This window comes from Papilio machaon, chromosome 22 (assembly GCF_912999745.1).
Source record: "Papilio machaon chromosome 22, ilPapMach1.1, whole genome shotgun sequence".
In the NCBI taxonomy this organism is placed as follows: domain Eukaryota; kingdom Metazoa; phylum Arthropoda; class Insecta; order Lepidoptera; family Papilionidae; genus Papilio; species Papilio machaon.
The window spans coordinates 3,186,686-3,207,990 of record NC_060007.1 but is presented as its reverse complement, the minus strand read 5'-3'; the positions used below and the strand labels follow the sequence as shown (position 1 = coordinate 3,207,990).

General features: G+C 35.5%; 1 protein-coding gene across 2 annotated transcripts in view; it reads right to left on the bottom strand.

The window, feature by feature from the left end:
- The window catches only part of LOC106711116 (transcription factor SOX-6), a 217,483-nt gene that overhangs the window by 8,179 nt on the left and 187,999 nt on the right, over window positions 1–21,305 (bottom strand). For both annotated transcript variants that reach the window (XM_045683505.1, XM_014503346.2), the window contains 2 exons: window positions 1,990–2,172; window positions 149–377 (listed from right to left, as the gene is read on the bottom strand). In XM_045683505.1, the coding sequence (XP_045539461.1) occupies window positions 149–377; window positions 1,990–2,172 (412 nt within the window). The remainder of the gene's footprint in view (window positions 1–148; window positions 378–1,989; window positions 2,173–21,305) is intronic.

Sequence of the window (21,305 nt, the reverse complement as noted above, 5' to 3'; positions counted from 1 at the left end):
TCCAACAAAAAGTCTCAATTATTCTCGATCTCGCACCGTCTCGACCTAGCCCTAGACTTTGAACTACCTTAGGTCTTTTTCCTCCTTGTTTAGCTTGTAAAATGTGGTGGTAAATGTAAATGTAAAATTGTAAGATTTAATTACTTACTGTTACACGACGCATTGAAATCGTCATCCTTTTGCATATTATATTGTGGACTTTCATCCATTGGCGGGTAGGGCACGAATCGGGGCAGCATGATGGAGGATTGTGCAGGCGACGGCGAGCGCTGCTTGCTCAGGTTAAGGGGGGCGTCCGGGTCGGGAGGAGGGGAGCGCGCTGTCGCAGTCAACTGCGCCAGCTGTGCGGTTGCCGGCCACGGAGATGCTTGGACGACCTGGAATTAAATACATTTGATTTTTATTACCTTACAAACATAAAACCCGACTAAACCTCTTGTCCACTAAATTACTAGTCAAGTGACATATACTGTACAGTACAGTACAGTACATACTGTAGTACATACTGTAGACTGAACGTACATACTGTACATTATGTTGAATGTTTTAAATATATAGAAAATAAACAGATTATTATAAAAATAAAATAATGTAGGCGTGTGATCAGTTCCGTATTTTTTGAAAGAGAATTTGTCTTTGATGTTTTGATACGTATTGCAATAGACGTCACAGGAGCTTGTTCGCACTTCGTTGTAAAGGAAGCTCACATATCTGTCTGTCAGTAAAATTGTAGAGAAATATTATTTACATATTTTTTTAATCTGTTTTAATATTAATGGTTAAGTTGTGCGAAATAAAAGAGAGTATTTTAACACATCTGGGATAATGTTCCGGAAACGATAGACATTTAATATGGATTAAAGTTAAGACCAACTTCCTCTAATAACATCAAATATAATTTAAATGAGATCAAACACTTTTCATTTGATTTTTCACATATTTTCTATACCTACGCTTTGATTAGTCCGGTTGATAAGTCGGATATTGTAAACACGGTGATTGTTCTCATGTGATCAATAAACCGAAAAACACCATTTTTACAGAAGTTTTCATCAATCATTAACTCAATATTAGTGAGGTAACAAAGTGTAAATTACTGAAATAGTAACAGAATTGTAAAACAAACGAAGTCATCTTCAAATACAAGATCTTGAAAGCAATATATGTATGAAGAATAATCCGCGACCATTGTTTTTGTCGATTGTTTTTGTGAGTAAGAGTGTTGTCGATAAATTTGGTGATAACTTTCATTTTTTAGCATCAAAATAGGCTTACATTATGTAAGGTTAACGCTTGAAATTTTGTGTATATTTTTAAGGAACTTTTAAAGGTCATAAGTAATAAAAATAAATGTATAAATACCAATTATATAACTTATACTATTTTCAGTCAACCGTGTGTTTAACTTATATAATGTCAGAAGTTAAAGAAAAATTGCATTTGATTACAGATTGCTCTAATCTTATTCGTCTCTCAAAAAGTTTTTGTTACAAACAAACCTCGAATTGGTAAGTAATCGAGTTCTACATTCATTTTTTTTATCAAAATGTCATATAATTATCTTTTTCTGTACCCGAATTTGTCTTGGCCAATCTCGTTCATTCATGATTACGATATTCGTATCCAAAAGTACACCTTCACTGATTATTTTGGTCACAAAATTGCACAATTACTACGATATATGCATTTATATTTGTATGTATCTCGTTCATTCGGCGCTTCAACTTTCAAAAACTCGTTTTTACTCGAACGAAAGTAATTAATGTGGATTATTTATTTGTTGTTGTTAAACGACTTTTTTTGGAGCGGTAACAGTAACACTGAAGTTACCGTTCCACTCAGATTTAACAATGAATTTTGTTCTAAAATAAATCTTTCACGTTAATACCATAGATAATTACCAATATCTAGCGATAAGATATTTATAATAACTATCATTAAAAAAACCTCAAGAGTTTTCGTCTACCCTCATAGTACTACCCTACTTACATTAGGAGGCGCTTGCGGCGGCTGTGGTCTCATCTGTTCCAACAGCGGCAGCAGGCCCAGTGGGTGACCTGCGTACAAGGAGTGCTGGTTGCCGTGTTGGTTACGCCTGACCATCTCCTGCCGGCGTAGATGTTCTTGCTGCAATCTCTGCAGCTCCATTTCCGCTGACACGTTGCCCATGTTCTACAACAAATATTTTATATTAATACTAAGATATCCAATTATAATAGACACGACAACAAGAGCCACTAGGTAACAAGTTTTACGCGCCGTTACTCCGTTAATAATATTAAGAACGGTGTTCTGTCAAGGTCTGCATTTTGTAAAAACTAACTACGAGTAAATCATCTCTAAACACTTTTATCATTTTATGAGAGGTCGCACAATAAGTTTCTGTTTTCGAATCTCCATGTCGGTCAATCAAGCTTCATATATTAAAGATGAAAAACTAGCACTTGACCACATCTGACGATAGGTAGCGCTGGATTCGAAATACAAAGCACAGCACGCGCTAATTTAGTCTATTCTATTTCATTTAGCACTCTTTTGTTTTTGTGTTTAAGGAACGTGACGTTACCAACTTGATCAAATTCTGTGTTAATTTGTTATTAGACGTAGCGAAACAACAATATATAATGAAGAAATAAACTAATTTATCAAGTGAAAACGTTACATGTATAATAAGTTTGCATATTAATAAAAATATTAACACGCAATGCCGATAGAAGTAATATAAAGCAAGGAGGAAAATATAAAAAATAATATACTGTTAGCAAAAAACAACCGGTTTGACATTGCGATACATCCAACAATCAGTCTTGCAGAGAAATCTCTCCACGCAAAATTTGTTATTGACGATATATTGCAGTATCAAACGGCCGGCCGTGACAAAGAGCGTGGTAAAATATGTGCACAAATCAAGCGGGAGGACGGTCACTAAATCTTAACGCCTATAAACCGGCGCTCACAAAAAGAAAAAGAAGCACCGATTAATTGCTCGGCAGTCGTGACGAATGCAACAATTTACATTTTATCAGCTCTTCATTAAGACAGTATTGAATCGTTAATGGTTGTACAGAGTCCCGCGTTATAATGTGATGAAATCGATACAACTCGATGAGACCAGTTTCCGGACGAAAGAACGTTAGCGTAAATTATGACAAAATACCTCAGATATTAAAAGAAAAAAGCAATTGCCGCGCAAATGCCCCTCTTAAGCCGAAAAAAGTCTTAAGTGGATTATCGAAGGCGCAGATAAAAACGAAGCGCTAATGGAAGACAAAAGCGAAAGCATAAATAAACATGACAAAAATGCGCGAATAAAAAGACGTCGAATCCTAATAGGTGCCCCTTAAACATACGCGCTGCCACCGCCACCGGTAATCGACCAAGTTTTTCCATCCGACAGACAAATTGCCGTCATAACCGAACGGATTAAACTTTTTATTAAAAACAACAAACCGGGCATAATGTATGGCTGTAATCGGCAAGGGACAGATGGTCCCGAATAACGCGCGCGATTTATCTAATGTAAAAAGACTTTTATTTAATAGCGGCGCGGAGATGGCCTAGCCGTCGCTGTTTATATTTCACAGTCGACCGTCGTTCTGGCGTTTCCAGCGCGCTTTGATAGCGTTATGAATGTACGCGATGACATAAAAATGCGGTTTTTGATAGAGGTGACCGGCCGGTGTTGAATTTATCGCGTCCCGGTCGCAGGTGAGTTCTCCTGTCATAAATAAGACGATGCTAAGAACGTAAGACGTCGAAAAATATTGAACGATACTATTAAACAACGGCGAATGATATTTTCACCAATAGAAACGGCTGGGCGTGATTTAATGTTACGTGTTGTAACGTATGCGTCGATGTCCAATCGATAAAGATGCAGATGGGTAGGTATAAATAACCCGGTGAAACTTTAAACATCCGTCATTACGTCCTTGACTATCAAGAGAACCGGACGATTTTGAAGCGGCATCCGCATCGCGCCGGATCCATATTTCATAATCAATGATTAATTCTCATGGAACATCTAAAAATTTTCCACGAGCCATTGTCGACGCGGTAACAAAACGCTTTAGTTTCGAGATGAAAGCGGGGATTAGGTTAGAGCATACATCAAAAACCTTAGACTCGAAGAATATAATGTAGTTTGAGCTAACAAAGAGATCAGAGATGAGGACCGGACATACCATGACATAATTTATAAAGTCGGCACCGATATCAAAATAGTGTAATCCCGGTTTTTGAGTCTATTTCATACGATTTTAACCCTTCTTGGCATGTCTTAAGGTCGATGTGCAGTCTGCAAAGATTAGGTGAAAATACACCGAAAGCTTTATAATGAAACAGACGTCACATTGACGTAAGAGATGCAAGATCTTGGGTGAAATCATAATATTTACTGTCACCGGCCGACACGTTCTCATTCCTAGATATATTATTCTGGTCATTCATTTAGAATGTCTGTAACGTGGAGAATTAGTTGATATTTGGAATACCAAATTCTCAGATTTACATGACAATCTTGTCATTGTTGGCATTATCAGTTCATCCATGTTTCTGAGTTCCGTGTTATTTTTTTAACACACTCTCTATTTTGCCTTTAAGTTTATAGTAGATAGGTAGTTTACATGTTTATTAGCTTACATTTTATAAACTAATATTATATTTCTATATAACCTAAAAAGCAGACTGCTGGATTTTACCTATAGAATAATATCTATCTAGCACAGAATATTGCTAAGTGTTCTAATACTAGGAGGGAATACTCATATAAATTAGAGCTCTCTAAAAGCATTGTATGACAGATGTCACGTGTTTAAAAGCTTTGTAATGTAATGTAGGAGCAATGAATCATAAATGAGTCCGTCAAAGATGAATTCCGTTTATTTACGTACGTAGCAACTATAGCGTTGCCCTCTCGATGGCCAGCGAATGTGGCAGATCTAAATGTGTTGATAATCGGTATAATGCGACACAAAAAGGGCTTGAATCGATTTAAGGGCAGCGACAGGCCTCCTCAAAGGGTATTAAGTGATGTGTTGATAAATCAAAATGAATTGCTAATGCGCGATGGTACGATGGATGTCAGACGCGTAGTGGAAGATAAAAATAATTTTTATTACTTCCAATTTGTTTCAATACCAGCAATAATAAAATTAGTAAAAGATAAAATAGAATATTATATATCGTTTGATGCAACATTTGAAGTTATTTGTCATATAGCAAGTTTACAATGTTTCGTTTCAAAACTCTAAGAAGCCAGGTATGCAAGCTAATGAATTCAAAAACTGTTACAAAGTAAATAACTTAAGTCTTGTATCCGTTAAAAATGAATATCGACAAAAGAACCGCTCAAAGACCACCCGTAGTAGAGAATTGCTTCAGCGATTTGCGCAGGCCGAGCAAGTAAAATGTACTTTAATATCGCGACCGCCTTGCACAATAATGCTGTGAATTAATTATAACATCGCTGAGTTGCAATACGGAGACTCGTTTTTATCTGCTCCGGCCAATCGATCGGCAGATTGCATCGGTGTTGACGACCGAACCTCTTTGTACCTTCACTCGTTCTTATTTTAATTTCAATTTCTCATAAGCATTTGCATCTAATGTAAGAACATGTAAACGATTTTTGATTGGCATTCTATAGCTGAATGTAAAAACCTTTGATGGAAAAACGTTCTTGCAATTATGATGCGGCATCTATATTGTTTTGATTTATATACAATTTATTTTCTGACGTCTACAAGTCTTGTTAGTTTTATTTAGAACTAGCTGTAACCCGCGATTCCGTTCGCACGGAAATAAAAAAAAATAGTAACTTATGTATTCTAGGGTGTTACCCGTTAGACCAATCGACCTACATTCTGCTTAAATTCCCATTGGTCCAATTGATTCTATGGATACAATTTTATCCATATCCGTTTAGTTCTGGAGATAGGTGATAACAAACATCCATCAGTCCATCTAATCTCTCGCATTTATTGTATTAGAAAGACAATGTTGAGTATTATCGACAGAAATAAGTTTTGTGGGACTTTATTCTAATCCCAAGGTTAACAATGTGTATCTATATATATAAAAGAAAGTCGTGTTAGTTACACTATTTATAACTCAAGAACGGCTGAATCGATTTGACTGAAAATTGGTGGGCAGGTAGTATAGAGCCAGGAAACGGAAATAGGATAATTTTTACCCCGTTTTCTATTTTTTATTCCGCGCGGACGGAGTCGCGGGTAAAAGCTAGTTATTAATAAATAAATAAATGAATAATTATGATATTTTTGTTTCATTACATTTCATTTTGTTTACACAGATTTTAGCGCATTCGAAAAAACGTAATTTTTTTTTAATTACATCAAATTTCGTAATATCGATTGCAATTCCAAGAATATCATTTTAATTAGTAATATAAAATATAAAAATATGTTAAAAAGAAAAATTTCCAGTATTTATTTTCCGCTTGAACAAAGGTTTTCAAACTGACAACTTCAACAGTTTTGAAATTGCACAAAATATTATGATCATACTCAATTAACCTGTCAATAGTCAGTCGCGAAACGCCTAACGATACGCTCGTGCGTAACTACCCTAAGTCAAACGTATTAAAGAAATTATTCCAATAATGCACTGTTCGCTATGCAAGTCGGTGGTGAGTGACTGTGTCAAATGTGGATGGTGCAATAAAGAACTGTGCTTCGGCTGCGCGAGCATCACTGAGGCGGGCTACAGGAAGCTGGGCGCCGATCGCAGGGCCGCCTGGAGATGTCCTCAGTGCCGCAGCCCTGCCTCAACTTCGTCGGCGCCCGCCTTGGCTGCATCGCCGCCAAATACCAACATCGGAGTTGCGTCCATCGAAGTGGTCCTCAGCGAGATCCGCGATTTGAAGGCGCAATTTAAATTCATTCATTCCCTCGCGGATGACGTGAAGACCATAAAAAAAGATATTGCCGACTTAAAATTGTCATTGGAATTCAATCATGAAAAAATAACATCATGTGAATCCAGGATTACAGTAGTCGAGCGGAGTGTTGCGGAACTTGTGCCATTACGAGTCGCCCTTGAATCAGCCCAGTTAGAAATTTCTAACCTAAAAACCGAACTAACCAACAAGGAGCAGTGGTCGCGACTCAACAATATCGAAATCAAAGGAGTGCCCTTAAAGAAAGATGAGAACCTCTTTTCTTTGATTGAATTAATACAGCAGAAGATCGGTTTTTCGTTTAATAAATCTCAAATAAACTACATTGCCCGTGTTCCGTCTTTCTCTGGGAGTGCTAAATCTATTATTGTCACCTTTGTGAATCGCTATGTCAAAGAGGAGTTCGCCGCCGCGGCGCGGGCCAACAAGGATTTGTACGCGAAAGATATCGGTTTCGAGGGTGATAAACAACGGATCTTCATAAATGACCATCTCACGCCGCATCACAAAGCCCTACTTACTAAAACGAAGCGACTTTGCTTCGAGAAGGGCTACAAATACGTTTGGGTAAAATACTGTAAGATTCACGTCAGAAAGAACGATACTAGCCCTGTGTTTACTATACTGAAAGAAAACGATTTAAACAAAATAATTTGATTTGTTACCAACTTATTATTGTTTCAAACCTATCTTGTAATTTTATGCCTTATTGTATAAGTATTAAGGTCGTAAGTCGTGTTGTTCTTCTATTTGTCTTGTTTGCCTTCATATTAAAGATACGAAAAATGTCGATTATGTTTGTGGGTATTTATCCCGAACCGGCAACATGTTTCGTTAAAATTTTACGTTGCGTCGTCGCATTACAAACCCAATCATTTTACGTATCCAATCACTGTGTGTATTTACCATTCATTTCGCTCACTAACTTTATGTTACATATACAATTATCACGTGAGAAAGAGAGGTTAGACATTTCGTTCGCTTCCGTGTTTAACTTTTATATTGATAACCGCTCTCGTTCACAACTATTGCAGTTAATGCTCAGTCGCTGCTACTTTGTAAATGAACTAGTCTCACTGTCATCACTTTTTATTAATATTTTTCCTTTTCTCCGTTTTGTATTGCTACTTGGAGTGACATTAATATCACACAGCAACAATGGCTAATGTAACGATTGTTTACAATAATGCGACCAAATTAAATATTTATTATCAAAATGTTCGTGGACTTCGTTCAAAGACTCATATTTTTTATAGAAACCTATGTTTATTTACCTATGATATTATAGTCTTAACGGAGACATGGTTAATAGACGGTGTTAGTGATTCTGAACTTTTCGACAATCGGTACTTAGTATGGCGACGAGACAGGGAGTATGCGATCACTGGGCAGACGCGCGGGGGCGGGGTGCTCATCGCCGCGCGCAGGGATCTCGCCGCCTCTCTGCAACCGCACTATGCTTCGTCGGCGGAGGACTTGTGGATAACATTGCCTATTAAAAATGCGGACGGTAAACTATGTTATAACATTAATATTTGTGTTTTGTATCTATGTTCGCAAAACTTCGGACTATCATTTTCTTGTCAATTAAATAATTTTTTGGAAAAATTAGAACAATCTATGTTTAATAACGTAAACAACAAATTTATTATTTTGGGAGATTTTAACTTGAGTGGCATTATATGGCGCAGCGAGGACGGCGAGAAGGGCGCTCTGTTGACCGGCCACGCGAGCGGCGCAAACGAGTGCGCCCTGCTCGATACGATGAGTACGGTAGGCGTAGCCCAGTACAATCACGTACACAACATGCACGGAAGATTATTAGACCTCGTCCTAGCAAATCAGTTTGTTGAGGTCGCAGAGTGTGACGAACCTTTAGTTCCCATTGATCCTCACCACAAGGCCATCATTTGCTACGTGCCGACCATTGATGTGCCTATATTAAAGCCTGCCCCAAGATTCAAATATTTATTCAATAAGGGAAAATACGACACAATTAATGAAGAAATCTCAAATGTCAATTGGTATAATGAACTTTACTCAACTGATGTAGACGAATGTTTTGATCGCTTTTATTCAATTATTAACAACTTAATAGACAAGTATATTCCTAAGACTATTGTACATGAAAGTAAATCATTTCCTGCCCATTACACCCCGGCACTCAAAAAATGTATTAAAGAGAAACACAAATACTTCAAGAAATTTAAAAAATATAATAACAGGTCCGATTACGAAACGTATAAGCTACTTAGGGATAGGGTAAAGAAATTAGAGACAGAGTGTTATGACAAGTACATCAATACTGTAGAGGAGTCTATTAAGAAAAACCCTAAATACTTCTGGACATACGTTAAAACGAAAAAAGCACAAACAAGAATCCCCGAGTCGGTCTACTATGGCGACCAAGTGGCATCGAACGGCATCGAAGTGTGTAACTTATTCTCGAATTACTTCAATTCAACATACTCTCAAGCGCCACAAGCATGTTTTGATGCACGTCGCCAAAACATTGCTTGTGATCCGTTGTCTGATATCGCTACTATCGAAGTACAATACGCTGCGGTAAAGAAATACCTAAAATCGTTAGACACCACTAAATCTGCCGGCCCGGACCATTTGCCGCCGATATTTTTGATTAATTGTGCCGAATCTTTGTCTGTCCCGGTTACGCTGTTATTTCAAAAATCCTTGTCTCAATGTACTTTCCCAACATTGTGGAAACGTGCATATGTTACGCCTGTTCATAAGAAAGGTTCGAGAACCGATGTGACCAATTACAGACCAGTTTCAAAATTGTGTGTACTTGCTAAAGTACTTGAAAAAATAATATACAATCAGCTATACGCAGCTTTAAAACATTCATTTAGTAGCGTCCAGCATGGGTTCCTTCGAGGTCGGTCCACCACCTCCAATCTCGTCATCATTAATGACATTATAACTGGAGCGATGGACAAAGGAAAGCAAGTCGATGTGGTTTACACTGATTATAGCAAATGCTTCGATCGAATTGACCATAAGGTGTTGCTATACAAGCTACAACTGATAGGCATACGTGGAGACCTTCTTAGATGGTTTTCGTCGTATATATCTAATCGCTCGCAGGCCGTTGTCATAAATAACTATGTTTCTAGCTGGATACCATTGCCTAGCGGTATAGCACAGGGCTCTTTGCTCGGGCCTCTATTGTTCCTAATCTTTGTCAACGACATCGATAAATGTTTCCATTATTCACATCTTCTTTGTTTCGCAGATGACATGAAAATATTTTCTTGTGTTTCAACATTTGACGACGCTATTGCACTGCAGTCTGATCTAAATCGCCTTAGCGATTACTGTATCCAAAATAAATTAGACTTGAATCCCTCGAAGTGTATGGTTGTAACATACGGCAGGAAAATTAATCCGATCTCATTTGATTACACAATTAAACAGACAAGGTTGCAAAGATGTCTCCAAGTTAGAGATTTAGGTGTTATTCATGACCACAAATTATTGTTCGATGATCATATTGAGGCCATCATATCCAAAGCATATAACGCTCTAGGATTCGTAATGCGTACGTCACATAGCTTCAAGAAAGCGAAGACCTATAAGATATTGTACTGTTCTTATGTACGCAGCATACTCGAGTACGCCAGTCAAGTATGGAACCCGCGATATAATATATACATCTCCCGCATTGAAAATGTTCAAAAAAAGTTTATTAAATATTTATGCTTCCGGTTAAATTACAATTATCGTTCACAAGATTATCTAAATTTATGTAGTAAATTTCATATTCTCCCTCTTGTTGTTCGACGCGAAGTAGCAGACATAACCTTCATGGTAAACATTATAAATGGTAATATTGACTGTCCCTCTCTTCTCACAAACATATCATTTATTGTACCAAAGAAATCAGCACGTCACCACAATCCTATCCATCTCCCTATGGCATCTTCTAACTATCGTCAAAATTCATTTATGTGGCGCGCTGGCTTTCTTATTAACAGTTACTCTAAAAGTTCTAATTTAGATATTTTTAATTCCACAACTAATTCTGTAAAACAGGCATTCTATCGAAACTTTTTCATTAAGAACAAACTGTAAACTATAATAATTAAACTAGATCAATTTTCTCTTTTTAGTAATCTTTGTAGTTTCTTGTGCTTTTCTTTTGACTTTTTGTTTGTATTTTTATATTTCTGTTCGCGCAAAAGAATTGTTTAAATTGTTTCTATTTGTGAGGACCTATTATTGGCTATGTTTGTATTAATTACTGTCTTACCTACTTTGTTAAAATGGCTGTTGGTCTTCCTAGAATTAAATAAATAAATAAATAAATAGTATATAATGAGTCACTGAACAGTTTCTCAAACTGCGGTCTGCGGCTTATAAATATTTTCTAATCTGTTTTTAGTGGAAAGTGGACACTTCTATTGTCGGAGGCACACTTCGGTTTACTTCGTCATCCTAGTATGTAGTTGTATTAGTAATCTATTTTTAGTTCAATTTTTTTTACCTATAATGTACAGATATTAATTAGTGTTAACTTATTCAATATATTTAAAATAGAATGTTTAAATTCATTGAATGGCAACACAGGATCTGCAATAAGATGCCACTTCGCTATTTTATATGGCCATTTGTTCGTTTGTCACCTTCTAATATAAAAATTAATCGCCATGTAAATAAAACATTTCATACAGATATACTTGTGGTGCGCTGTTTGAGAGCCGCAGTTCTTCATCCCGGTTTCCCTGCGGGTGTCCGCCTGTCTGTCCGTGTTATCGCAAGTTTGATCCGCTTATTGTGATGTACCGTGAGTTGCAACTTTTAATGCACCGATCGTATCAGCCATCAGCGTTGCGGTGATTATGCGTTTTGCGGGCTTAATGGGGTCTCTCATGGAACACTATGTTGATCATGATTTACCCTACGCTGAGCTTATAGCCCAATTTTAGGCACTAGCTGGCGACCGCGACTCCAAAAATAACCTAATTAGTTGCCTTGTGTTCCTCCAGATTATGCTTTACGTCTATGCCAAATTTCACCGAGATCCGTTAAGCCGTTCTGGATATACCTTCAAACAAAAATACATCCAAACAATCGCATTTATAATATTAGTAAAATTATATAAAATTTTGGATGGTATTGACAAAGGTTATAATCTTCTTCTTCTTTTGCGATCTTTAACTCTTACTGTATTTAAAACTTTCCTTTCTCCTTCTTCTACCGTCTTCTAATCTAGCCAATTTGATATTTAGAAAAGAAAGTTGTTCCTATGATTTTATTGCTTTAATATATGATTAATAATGCAGAATGCGTGAATGTTATAGCAAGTTACATAGAGCGTGTGAAATAAAAGGCAGTAGACACGTGCCCGAGCGCCGCCCAGTGAAATCACAACACTAATTTGGTAACCGCAGCGTTGGGGCGGCGATCATTCAAAAACAATATAAGTACTCCTTTAAAGCGACCCCAATGTCCCCTTCGCAATTTTTGTCTTTTCAAGTGCTCCGAGTCGATTGTTGTTGTTTTTGTTAAATCTCAAAATATAATGTACAGTTTGTTTATCTCATGATCTGTACAGTATTACAAATTCGTAGGTAAATTATTTTGATGATCACTGAATTCCTTCTTAAGAATGAAATTCTAAAAAAAAATTATTGTTTATACAGCTAGTATAAACAAAAATAAGATGATACAGTGTGCTCCTTCTTTTCATTGCTTTTTATTTTTTCGTTTGTTAACTATCTCATTTTCGCGGTATTGATACGCAAATTGACAACACATCTTTAAATTTGCTCAATTTACTTGTCACTTAACATAATTAAAAGTATACGAAATTTTGTCTACGAAAATACCTAATCAGCAATATCACAGAAAATAAAATATCAAGTCGGTAAACAAAGAAGGTCTCTAAATCCAAAGGGGCGCGGAGACCGTAGACCGCTGAAACTCCCACGAGATTCGCTTAAACATAGAGAATTACCCCCTCCCCCTCCCACTGCAACCCCTTCCTCTCCCCCGCACCCGCCTGTCTTGCCTCTTCCCTCTGCTGCCCGGATGCTCGTCTCACTTCAACTTTTCTTTTATTCCTTACCTACTCTTATGTTTATTTTTGTTTTCCGTTAGCCGGCGGAAATAATGACGTTAGAATGTTAAGGATATTCCCGAAATATTCAGTTTCCTTTCCGTTTTAAATATTCGACTTGCAAATTTTAGTAAATATGTAAATAAAAAGTTGCCACTCGAAATTTTGTCCAAAAATGTTTACTCCTGAACATATTTCTTGATTTCTTTTATAAAACTATATTTTTATTGAATGAAATACACATAAGGATACTTGAGAACAAAAGATGAGATCTTTTCTATTTTTATGTTCGATTACAAGCAAAGTTCCAGAACACGCAACGAGAACTTAAGCTAAACATTTCAGTATTTTTTTTCTAATTTAAAACGTGTTTCAATAATTTTGATGGTCTTTAATGTGGTCATGTCCTGTTTTTTCTTTCGCGAACTCAAGATGACCTTTTGTGGGCGATAGAGTTTGTTGAGAGGCGTCATTATTCTGGTTTGCATTCAATCCTATAATTTACTTCATTTTTAAACAAACCAGCCACCGTATAATAGAATTGCGGAAGAACTCCGGGAATAGACAGCGCGATTTGTTAAATTAAAAGAGGTTTGTTCTTTTGTGAGTTGAATATTGTATAGGCCTTCTGAAAGACATCTTGTAATTTTTATTGGTTGTAGATTTGAGGTTATTATTTCTAAAGTTTTAACAGTTCTTAATTAAGAATAAATGGTAGTTGAAGAGTCTGAAGAGAGAGAAGCCTTTAGAAATTATTTCTAAAATAACACCTTAGTGAGAAACATATAAAGATAAAAGTCGCTATAATATACTAAAAAAAAATCACGTAAGCAAAAATAATATCAACAAAGCTGAGTTGACATGAATGAAGGTTGATTCCACAAAAGTGCGAAACCTCGACGCGATGGAAAGAAAAGATTAATAAAGCTTAGCGCACACTAGCGCAACACCTGCCCTTTGTCGCTAATGGACCCACGCCTAATCTCTGCCAACGTAACATGTGAAATAGAAAATAATATAGTTTTATATTTTATTATTACGGCTGCACTTATTTTCTCCGCAAAGCTGAAAGCCGACAATAAGTTTGATATACGAAAATATACCTATTCATAGGTTTTTTCTGACGTATATGATTTATTAATATAGGCAAGGTTAAGGTAAGTACCTATAATCTTTTTTAGTTAAAAAAAATATAAAAAATCAACTGAAATGCAACGCAACAGTATCTGATTGCTAGGTTATCTGCGTATAGATAAAACACTGGCTTTAAAAAATCTTATAGTAGCGTATTATAAATACAAAAAAAATGCATCAGAATTTAAAACGGGCTCTTAAAGAATTTTAAAAAATTGAACAATTTTAAAGCGCCCTCGTGTAAGCAGCATCGAACTGTAAGTGTGCACATAAAAAACCTAAATAACCCAGAAATTGAAAATTGTTCGAGTCAAAGTTTCGAGCATGAAAAATATTAAAAAAAAGACAGAAGCAGTCCTCTTCCAGCCGGTTTGAGCCTGAAATAATTGGAGGAGACTCGAGCTAACCACCCGGATGGGGGTAACAAGCGAGTTATCCGGGTAAAAAGGCAAGTTGCAAACCGTCCGGGTAACAAGCCTGGGTAAAGGCAGCGCAGTAACGAGCGATGCAACGAAGCAAGCGCCCTCAAGATGGATGTCTGCTCTTTGTGCAGCTTTTCATCACGACTTGGGTCAAATGTTTGTTACAAGCTTTGTAACTTGCACATGTCTTAAAATTAAAAAGATTTTTTCTTAATTTTATGGAAAATAAACATTTTAAAGGACGCAAGGAAGAAAGAACTAATTTTGGCAAATTTACATGATGTTAGAATTGAAAACAAAGCATTTTCACTCCATAAGTGCTTGTAAGTCTGTAAAATAAATATTAGTAACATTTATTTTGAGTTATGCATAGTTTTTTTTGTAACTTTTCAAAAGGGTTTGAATGATTATAGAAAATTAAATATTGGAAGCGTTACAATGTGAACTCTTCTTCAATCATCGCAGTTATTAAATTGATATAATAAACAATCAGAATAATGCTTTTCTAATGAAAGATCGCAGATTGACGGCTGACGATATAAAGGCGATTTCACACTGCGTTGATTAAATCTGACTCAAGCTTGCTATCATTAATGATTGTTCACTCTATGACACTTTATTGTAAATTTTATAGTCATTAAGCACTTGTGTATTATTCGATAAGTTTATTAAGTAATTTTTTTATGGTAATAATGTTTTATATGTTTTCGACTATCAATAAATCCTACACCAATTTTATTGTGAAATGAAATTACTTGTTTATAGAACAACATTTATTGATTTCACTATAAAGCAATATCGATGTTCCTGAAATATTAAGGTTACGTTGACACACTAATCTTGTACCGATAGTGTGTGCTACCTCTTAGAATTACGAAGCTCTGCAATCCGTCTTCAAGTTGCAGTAAAAGGTTGTCTATATATCAATGAGATTAATTTTACGAATCGAGTTCATCGAAGCGGAATCATTTCAGCGAATGACATGGATTTTTGTTTATAAATACGAAATGGAACTGATCGAAACTGATAAATCTTGTTACGTAAGAAGTCTATGTCATTGCTTCTAAAATGAAAAACAAAAAAAAATGAAAGTCTAGAATTTAATTTATGTTGCAACTGTTGGTGTAAATGTAAAACTTAAATTTCAAGAAATATTTCTGTTTTTATTAAAAATTCAACACTTTGCACCTTCCTGGAAAATTCTGTTGGGAATAGGATGGGTAGTTACTTTATACTTCTGATATTTACCAGATCTTTTCTTCTAATCTGATCGAAACTACTTGGAGCAGGCAGATCTGAGATCGTCATATTATGCTGAATTTGAATTTTCATTAAAATCGATTCATAAAGGTGATTGTATCAAAATTCATCTTTGACAGATAAAGACTTAAATCCGCGTATATATTCATGTGTTTCCTCTAATACTAATCACTCCGTTCAAAGCCGGTCGTCCGGATGGTCCTGCGGTACGGTCGGCAGGAGACTCACAATACAGATACGCGTTTGCAAACGGTACACAATCGCTCTGTAAGTAGCGATACCCTCTATTCAAATGTTATTGGAAACAGTTGGGATCGAATTGCGTTTAGAATATTTGAATGTTTCATTAGAGTCAATATATTTAATGTCAGTGATTTTCTTTTAAAAGTATTTTTTAAATCAACAAAAAGGAAAAGATCTGTGCGGTTTAAAAATTCCATCACAGTCACAAAATTTCAGAAAGAACTTTGATAATGTAATTTTAATCTGTAGGTATTTTCGCAGAACCAACATTAATGATCCACAATAGATAATCAAATCATAGTGCAAATTCAGTCACACCAAGCAATTCAACTTCAGAAAAGTGAATATCACGAAAGCTACAATACATTCAAGACTCAAACACTATAACAATAAAGTCTATATTTGAACTTATATTACTACCGCTTACATCAAAGACGATAAACTCAGGATGTGAGATTGAAATTCCTGATCTGACTAGTAATAAACTTACTTCAGCTTAAAAGAGATTTCAAAAGAACGAATAAAAAACGCGAAGATGTTATTATTAAAATCGGTGCGGACGGAAGAAAGGGGGGTTCCTTTAAAATGACACCGGCCATTCTGCTTCGATATCTTGTTTTTTTAAAGATGGCCGACAAATCTCACACTTTATTGAGATTTAAATTTAGAGAGGCGAGACGGGGAGCTGCAATAATTGTGTGTTGCATTAAGAATTTGTCATTTACATTATACTTAACGATGTAAATACAGTTAAACTTTATTTTAGAACATAATTTACGATCCGCGAATGTCTACAAACGTTTTAAGTTAGACAATTTAGGACTTGAATGAAGGTTTTGCATTTTGCGCCTGCAAGATAAATTTAAATAATGGTTAGCTCTTACAAGGCTTTTGACGAAGGAGGTACGGAAAGAAAATTTACCAGACAAATAAACAAGAGTTGCGGGTTTGGTAAAGACCTAAGAATCTCAATACCAAAATGTAAATTCACGATATACTTTTGACCTTCGTTTAGTTTTTGGGTTAGAAAAGATAAATAAGTGCTGAAACAGGTAATCTGGTTACAGAATAAAATATATGAAGACATAAAAAGAAAACCAACATAATTAAGCTATCGTAACAATTGAATGAAATGTTACTCACGTCTCTGTTTTATATCAAGTACTTTAAATTGTTTATTCAGTACTGTTCATACATTGTGAAACATCTCTACAATTGTATGTATTATCATTCTAAGTCTGCGAACAGTTGGATAGACAAAAGGATGGTGTTTAGTTGGAAAAAGCAGTATTTAAATACGTCCGGAACATAACACTGAACAGTACACTTTGTTTGTTATTTTATAAAGTGCTTCAATGTACGTACATATATTGTAATGTCCATACGTACATTACAAAGCGAGTTGTGTTTATTTTGAAGCGTTTAGAAGCGAACGCATTCTGTGTACATTCACCAATTTTTATTCAGTAACTATTCTTAAACTTTTGAGTGTACTTCGGACGCACCTCAGTTGGGATTGTGTTGGAATAAATTGTTTACTCTTGACCGCGTATTGTGGCCGGTGAAAGGTTAATATCTTTGTAAATAGCCCACACGTGGTACTGCGACTTGACGATAGATTTCTACGTGTTTTGCTACTTCCGCTGGTGAACTGATTGATGTAACAAATCTCATGGAATAATGGTAGAAGTCTACATATTCTATTACCATTTCTAACTTATTTTGGTAATAATAATCCAAATTGAAAAGAATACAATACAATATTAAATAACCTGATTTATCAATATCTTAATGTAAAAACGAAAAAATAAAGTTACAATATCAAAGACAAACATTTCATTATTCATAAAATCTAAGACATCAAAAGAAAATGTCAATACAGAGACGATCCTTTATAATAACGTTTATAATGGGGCTGTTGAAAAAAATATCCCAAATTAATTTTCCCGATCCAGTGAGCTATACAAAGGACGCCTATCTCTTTGATAGACTTTCAAATAAAATAATTTATGCAAGTGGTCAGCGTTCGAAATGAGGGGGCCCGCTTTAATCTTTAAGTAATTTCTTTCATACGCAAACGAATTCAATACAAGATGGTGCAGAAAATGTTCGGAGTATTGCTATTTACAAATAAATAATTTGTAACTGATAGCCTTTTAAATATCACATAATTTTATATTGAAAATGTTGCCATAACAATGAAAGTTGACTTACAGTGACATAAAACGTTAATACCCAATACCAATCTAGGTATTCTTTATTCGCACGATATCTTAAACGATAATAAAGTCGCCATTTTGTTTATACCACCCTTGTATCGATTCGCAGACGACGCGGAGTACAACTTCATAGGTCTAAGTCGAATTAACGTCTTTAAATTCAAAACAAGCAGAGAGAAATGTAAACAGACAATCAGGAACGATTTTAAAGATGGAATTGGAATTCACAAACAAGGGCCCGATGAGGGAGCGCGAGGTAATTTGACAAACGCTTTGAATGGTAACGCTCCTCGGAACGGATTTGTGTTTGAATTTGTATATTAGTCTTGCGAAACGTTACCGAATTGCGTTCCCTTGAACACATAAACGCTTACGCAATCAAAGACACGAAGTCAAATGAGGATAGACGATGTTAATTCACCATTCAACTTATCAAGCATATTTATTCTAATTTAATAACAACATTATATTAGAATATATTAATCGTGTACCTTAAAAAAACTATAACGTTTGTATTATTTACGACTAGGTATGCTTTTTGATATCTAATCAATGTATTTTTTAGTTTTTCTTTTAATTTTTTTAGTTTAATTAGAGCCTGGAAGTAAGCTTAGCCTTGGTGGTCAAAATTTAAATCGGTTTAGTACATTTAATTTGAGTTTATTCACAACTAACAAATAATTTTTTTTTTTTATAATTGTAAAACAAACCGTCAATTGCAATAAAAATAAGGTTTAATAGAAATGCTGTCTAAAAATACCGTACATAGCAGTCGTCTAGCCGAATAGTGTTTTTACATTTTCTAACTCCCAAGCTCGTGTAACTGGAAAGAATCGGCGACAAACAACGCCCCCGACCGCTTTGTCTACCCGCTGTAATCTGTTTTGTTAATTCGTACCCCGTTTGTCGGCGTTTTTCATCTAACGTAGAAACAGAGGCGCGGTTAACTTCTATTTGCTTTAACTCTGTGATTGTTGAGTTAAATTACGTCTATGTAGAGCCTGTTTTTAGATAATTAAATATGCGAATGAACTAAAAAAACACATTTTGTAATTTATAATAACAGGCTATGTTTTTTTTATAAGAGTAGGTGGCAAACGAGCAGAGGGAACACCAAGGTGTTCATCGATACCCATGGACATCTGCAATACCAGAGGAACTTTGTTATGTGTAAACGACCATACTATTTCTCTATCGCTCTCTTTAATTCTGAATAATATTTTAGTCGAAGAAAGGCGGAGTTCTAGTTGCTAGTAACAATAGGATTTAAATACATATATATTACCTCAAAACTTCACAGTCGAAGCTCTTGCATTCAAACAAATTGTAACGTTATTATATTTAAATAGAATGAAAGGGACAACAATATGGTACATGTTTCGGCACTGGAAACGCACGGTTAAGATTAAACAAACGAGGGTTATGATTCAACAGAAATTTGCGTCATTATGTATCAAGGGACATCCTTATTTGAATGAGCGCAAATTGTCAAAGAGATTTTATCTGTTTAAACAAAGATGCTCCTTGTGTTAGCTTTTGCCCCTGTTCTGGGGTGCCTATTAAATAGGATCGGCTAATACGGTTGATCGTGCCTCCGATCCCCCAACCTCCCCTCATAAACAAGGTGTTTTGTCTTCGCCCATCATCTATATATTTTGATGCAGGGTTACTTAAGCTTTATAGTGAATCATTACGAATTATGCTAACGTAATTAAGTAATTACAAAGCTTGAATTATGCTAAATAATAATTTTTATTAAAAAAAATAATTTGATTAAAAAAATATCTACATAGTTATTTTGATTCAGTAGCTCAATGTCAGTGAAATCGATGATTAAAAAAAAAAAAACAAACAATCAAATACGTATTCATCAATCCCAATAAAATGTCCATTAGTATCTAACGTGAGAAAAATCATAGTAATCACGTGCACCGTACGATTGGCCACAAAGAGTGCTTTCACGGCCCCCATTTTTTAAACAAGCATTTTTGTCTCCCCCTACGCCAGTCTGACGGAAGATAAGAGATTTTTGCGTCATTAGCGAATGTGCGGCGTCATTCCGCCACGATTTGTCTATGGTTATCTGTGGAATTTTTTGGCGCGAATGCGCGTGGTCGGCCTTGCTGTCATGCGTACACATTATAGGTCTAAATTCACGCGCTAATGTGTTGGAAGAAACTTTGAGAAGATAAGACTTAGACATGAAAGCGATCGCTTTCTAGACACTTTTTATAAGTACGTCAAAGATCGATCAAAGAGCATCATGTTATGATTTTTATACACCCAGTTCTACGTAGTTTATATTATTTATTATCTTATATTATTTGTATTAAATGAAAGTATTTTGTATGTTTAATGCGCTCACATTTAATTTCACACAAAAATTAAAAGTAAAATTTTATTTTCCAAGAAAGGAATATACGATAGAGAATTCGTAAAGGCTTATGCAATAAATGTATTGCGTATCTTTTAAAAGCCAACTCTTTTGTGCGATAAAAATACTAAAAAAAGCCACCACCGAGCCATTATTTTCGCTGTACGATGTCGTTTCGGCAGCGAAAGCGAAGGGTAAATATAGGCACTAAAAAGCACAAGAGCGCTCGAAATGGCACGCGTCACGGACCACAACAAACGAACGCCGCACGAACAGAACGACAATCGGAATAATTTTAATTAGAGAAAAATTACCGCTGCGAAATGCGCAAGTGCCTCGGGTACGGTCAGACGCGAAAGTTCCAACCAGTTTGTTCCATCAATCAATCAGCAAATTAGTCGCTTAATTAGTAAGCACGAGCGCCGAGATAATCAAACGACTTCTAAACAATTCAATAAACACACAAAATGTGCAATTATGTATTTACGTTTGAGATTTAAAACGTTACTAATATTGTTATTACGACTTCTTACAAATAGTCGATTTCAAACTGCATATATTAATTAATTTTGTTAACCAAATAATTCAATGTATCTCAAAAAAAAAACAATTGTATTTTTTTTTCAATTAACCGTTTTTTTTTCCTGACCCTAAT